The sequence below is a fragment of the Salvia splendens genome, unplaced genomic scaffold, assembly GCF_004379255.2.
Source record: "Salvia splendens isolate huo1 unplaced genomic scaffold, SspV2 ctg921, whole genome shotgun sequence".
Taxonomy (NCBI): domain Eukaryota; kingdom Viridiplantae; phylum Streptophyta; class Magnoliopsida; order Lamiales; family Lamiaceae; genus Salvia; species Salvia splendens.
The window spans coordinates 85,290-90,673 of NW_024599608.1; the positions used below are offsets into that span (position 1 = coordinate 85,290).

Sequence of the window (5,384 nt, forward strand, 5' to 3'; positions counted from 1 at the left end):
GAGCATCACGGCCACAAGCATTGTCCTTATCCCAAAGAAGGCTTCGCCGGAATCATGGACCGACTACCGACCCATCAGTCTCTGCAATGTTTTAAACAAGATCATTACCAAGGTACTCACCTCTCGACTCTCTCCTTTCCTCCCACAGGTCATCTCCCCAAACCAAAGTGGATTTGTCAAAGGTCGGCTCCTTAACGACAACGCACTTCTGGCTCAAGAGATGTTCCATGAGCTTGCTAGATGCTCCCCAGCGCCCAATGTGGCAGTAAAGATTGACATGGCTAAAGCCTATGATAGGGTCCAATGGCCATTCCTCTTCAAAGTTTTACGCTGTATGGGTTTCCCGGATTCATGGATTTCACTTATGGAGAGGTGTATTGGGTGTTGCTGGTTCTCGGTCCTTGTTAACGGGGCACCCTCGGGCTTCTTTAGATCAACTCGAGGACTTCGGCAAGGAGACCCGATCTCCCCTGCTCTGTTCGTAATCGCGGCGGACTACCTGTCCCGAGCATTAGATAAGCTCATCCTCGGCCAAAAGGACATGACGTTCAAAGCCTCCCGGAGATGCATGGAGATCAGCCATCTAGCCTATGCGGACGACATTATCATCTTCACTCAAGCGGCGGCAAATCCTATGCGCCGGCTGAGAGCCTGTCTCGAAAAATATGAAAGAGTCTCCGGCCAACAAGTCAGCCTCGCCAAGAGTAATTTCTATATTGCCGAGGCCCATGAACACTGGGCAAACTCGATCCAGGCGGAAGGAGGCTTCTCTAGAGGGGCCTTTCCTTTTCTCTATCTCGGTGTCCCTATCTACCGTGGTGTCAAGCGCACGGACATGTTCCTCTTTCTACGGGAAAAGATTGCAAGAAGGATCTCAGGATGGGCACACCGTCACCTATCCTTTGGAGGAAGGCTTACGTTGATTAAGAGCACTCTTGAAGCGATCCCCTTGCACATCTTTCAAGCCGTCGAGCCCACGGCCGGTACCCTCAAGCAACTTGATCAACAAATGGCCCGATTCTTTTGGGGGTCTACGAATGAAAAGAAGCGGACCCATTGGATTGGATGGGAACAAATGTGCCGGCCCACGGATGAAGGAGGCCTTGGGATCCGAAAAACTATGGAGGTCCTCCACGCTTTCAATATCAAACTGTGGTGGCGATTTCGGGAGCAAAACTCCCTTTGGGCAAGATACATGATGGCAAAATATTGCTCCAACTCCACACCGCTCACCTTGAGATTGCCGAGCAGGAGTAGCCCTACGTGGAGAAGGCTCTCAAGAGCATGGCCCCTCGCGCAACCGCACATGAGATGGCTAGTGGGACAAGGGGACATCTACTTCTGGGATGACATTTGGCTTGGCAATAGCCCTCTGAGGGAACTTAGCCTTGATGATAGGGGAAGACCAACCACCCGGGTCTCGGAGTTCATTACAAATGGTGGTTGGGATGTGCCCAAGCTTCAACTCCTTCACAATCAGGCCGGCCTCCCTCAGCATGTTATCGATGGCATCATTAATACACCGATCCTCCATGACGAACAGGATATCCCGAGGTGGAACCTCTCTAAGCACGGGGAATTCACGGTGGCTTCGACATGGGACACACTTCGAGGACGAAACCCGATCATCCATGGTTTGGGGGACGTTTGGAAGGTAGGCCTCACCAACTCAATAGCCATCTTTATCTGGAGGCTTCTCTCCAATCGGGTGCCGGTTGACACGAAACTTCAGTGGCGGGAGATTGAGCTAGCTTCTAAGTGCCAATGCTGCCCCCACAGACCGAACACTGAGTCACTCCAACACCTCTTCATCCAGGGATATGGAGCTCGCAGAGTATGGAGTGAGTTCGACGGCTGGTTCACAGGCCCGTTCCCACGCATCCATATCAATGACACAATCCCTACGAGAATCGAAGTGTGGGCGCGAAGGTGCCAACAGCCGAACAAGAAACATCTTAGCCGAGCCACTCCATACCTCATCCTTTGGTTTATTTGGTCGGAGAGAAACAGGAGCCGCCACCAAGGCACACAGTTTAAACCACAAAACGTGGTATGGCAGGTCCACATGTTCATTCGAAATGCTATGTCTAATGGAAGCTTGAAGCCGAAACATTGGAAGGGAGTTAAACTTGGAATCAATATTCCTCAACAAGCGGCGGCAATCAGGGCGCTACCCCTAGCCATGGCAATCAAATGGAACCCCCCGGATCAGCCGTGGATAAAGCTCAACACGGATGGCTCCTATAATGAAGCGAACGGCAGTACAGGGGCTGGCGGGATTATTCGAGACCACTCGGGTAAGATGCTCGTCGCCGTCAGCACACCCCTTGAAGCCCACTCGGCGTTAGAAGCGGAGCTGTTGGCCATGATCCACGGGCTAAATATAGCCAAGGAATACGGCCTACCAATCTGGATTGAGTCAGATGCAGAGCAAGCAATCAAATTGGTCAATGGGACGGGATGGGGGCCGGCACTCGCTCGGCAAGCGGTGGCGCAACTAACCATTCTCAAACGCCAACTCAAATTCCGAGCCACCTTCATACACAGGGAGGGGAACAAAGCGGCGGACTTCCTTGCGAAAATGGGGCTAGTCCAAGACAGTGGCCTACGAATGCACTACAACTCAGCACCGAGAGAACTATTGGACTTGGTTAGATTGGACGAGATGGGAGTGTCGCACATCCGAAACCTAGACGGGGACGGGCATCAAAGTTGATCATGAGACGACGGGAGACAATAGTGACTAGCTTTGTGGTTAATTGTTTTTTGGAAAGGAGTATGATGAGGTCCGAACCTTGTGGGATCGGACCGCATACTACTCTTGATTTTGTTACGGCACACCACTTTTGGGTGTGGCCACGCCTTGTAATTATCTCTTGTGGAAATATAGGGATGAGGGACCCACGAACCCTCCACCGTAGAGGTGTTTGATTAAAAAAAAAAAAAAAAAAAAAAAAAAAAAAAAAAAAAGCAACTTCTAAGTAAGAGATCTTGATCCAGTTAGACATTTGTTGCAGTGAGAGCTATTAATGCTCTATTATTGTTTTATGGTTGATGTTTAAGACATCATAGTATTAAAATAATATAAATGCAACAAGATTAAGTATTAAACAACACATCAACTTCTTAAAATAATGAATAATAAAGTATTTATGGCTCTTATTCTTAAGGCCAAGAAAATTCTTAGTAATTTATTCAAACTGATCTAAACTATCAAGATTTTAACATTTTGTTAAATAGCTTGAAAGTTGAGAATGTCTGTTTGATGCATTGTAAGTTAGAATCATTTGATTTTTCAAGAGATTCTGACTTGCAGAAATGCAACATAGAAAGACTAGCGAGCTTTAATGGTTTATACAATAAGGAGACAAGCGAAGGATTGTGATTAGTAGTGAGAGTCTATTCTCCATTGACGAATCCAAACATTCTTCTTAAGAATGGGATAAGAAGGAATCAAAGTCTTTCTAAGACAAGTTTGATTAAGTGATGAGTTGTACTCATTAAAATCTTATTATTGATGGGATAAACGTTAGAAATAATGAGCAACACCTTAAAGAAACTACCAACATCAGTACCTTCTACAAAACACGAGTTGTGGGCTAGTGCGACTCTAGTCATCCACCGAATACACGTTTTCACAATCTGCCGGCCTCTTCATTGCTTCGTCAATATTGAATGTAAACTGTTCTCCATTGAAATCCAAACTGATCGTCCCATTACGGACGTCGATTATAGTGCTGCCCGTAGACAGGAATGATCTTCCCAATAGAACTCCGCTGGCCTCCTTCGCTGCTGGCTCTGTCATCTTGATTACGAAAAAGTCGGCTGGGTACAGAAAATTGTTTACCTTCAGTATTACATCTTCAAGAATTCCTTCAGGGTGAATGCAGGATCTGTTGGCTAGCTGTATCATGATGTCGGTATCGACCAGCTTAGTCTCTCCCAGCTTTTTGTAGATAGCATACGGTAGAACATTGATAGATGCCCCTAAATCGCACATTGCGTGCTTCACTTCAATATCCCCAATTGAAATCGGGAGCGTGAACATCCCTTGGTCGATTTTCTTTGATGGGAGGTCACCCCGCTGGATCACTGCGGAGACATTCTCTTCTGTAATAATTCTCCCTTCTTCATTTACCTTGCCCGCCAGGTAGTCCTTGATGAATTTACTGACTGGGGGCATCTTTAACGCCGTCAAGAGTGGCACCTTGACTTCCACATCTTTGAACAGACTGGCCACATCGACCGTGATGTCTCTCTTCCTGGTGACCATTCCACGATATGGGCTACGGCTTGACCTTCTCAGCTTCTTCTCCTTGACTTTCTCCTGAGGTCTCGCCACCCATTTTCGCTTTTCCTTTGTCTCTTCCTATGATTTGATCAGGGGGACTGGACTCTCCTTCTTCTTCTTGGCTTGGCCCATGCATAGATACTGGGGACACCGCAGATGGGTTTGGATATACCTTTCCTGACCTTAGGGAGACTTCACTGACGTTTTCCCGCCCAGTCGGTTGCACCGTGGCAAGGATATTCCCTTCGTTTCCTCGCAGCTCTCCCAGCGACATGGCAACTTGAGATAGTTGCTTTGTAAGCATGTCCAGTGCTGCCCTCTGCTCCTTCTGAGCCTCTTCGATCTCACGCATCGCATCATTAGGATGGTGTGGAACCATCATTTCTCCCTGGCCTTCATTAGGGTGCATGTTATATCTTTAATTCGAAGGCCCTCCACCGTGGTTAGGGTGAGGGTAGTCGTATGTCCCATAGTACTCTGGCTGATACTGTGGCTGTTGATGCTGTTGATTCCCTTGGGAGTATTGTTGGTTCCCCTGGTGCTTTTGGTTACCTCTTTGATGCGGCGGGACATGGCTCACCACCTGATTATTGGGTTGCCTTGCGGTGTTGCTCGGCTGGGGGCTTTGATTTGTAACCCCAGTTTCCTTCCTGCTGTCTGCCTGATCAATTAGACTGTCCTCCACTAGACCAGTTGCCCTAGTGACCGCTTGACAAATTGCCTTGTGGTCCACCTGACCAGTTCGCTTGACCACCTTGCATCCAATTTCCTCCATTGTGTGGTTTCTATTGATTTCGAGCGGGCCAATTGGGATGCCCCTCAGAGGGTTGTATTTGCTATGTGGATAGTTAAGGCGGCTGGCCTTGGCTCTGGTCACTTCACCTGAAATTGGGATAATCTCTCCATGGAGCATCCCTTTGCTTTCCCTGGATCCAGTTGCCATTTAGATTCCAATGGCCGACGGCATTCACCTGAGTTTGCGGCTACGCTTCAGGAGGGAACTCGCAGTAATAGTAATGGTGTTCCTCCGACGGTGGGAGCAGGCGGTGGAGGCGCTCTGGACTTCTCTATTGCTTCTAGCAGCTTTTTCACC

At 48.2% G+C, this 5,384-nt stretch overlaps 1 protein-coding gene across 1 annotated transcript; it reads right to left on the reverse strand.

Moving 5' to 3' along the window:
- Nucleotides 1-3,610: 3,610 nt before the first annotated feature.
- LOC121791809 lies at nucleotides 3,611-4,273 on the reverse strand. Its single transcript, XM_042189635.1, has one exon. The coding sequence runs from the start codon at nucleotides 4,271-4,273 to the stop codon at nucleotides 3,611-3,613; it is 663 nt and encodes a 220-aa protein (XP_042045569.1).
- Between the last annotated feature and the right edge of the window lie 1,111 nt (nucleotides 4,274-5,384).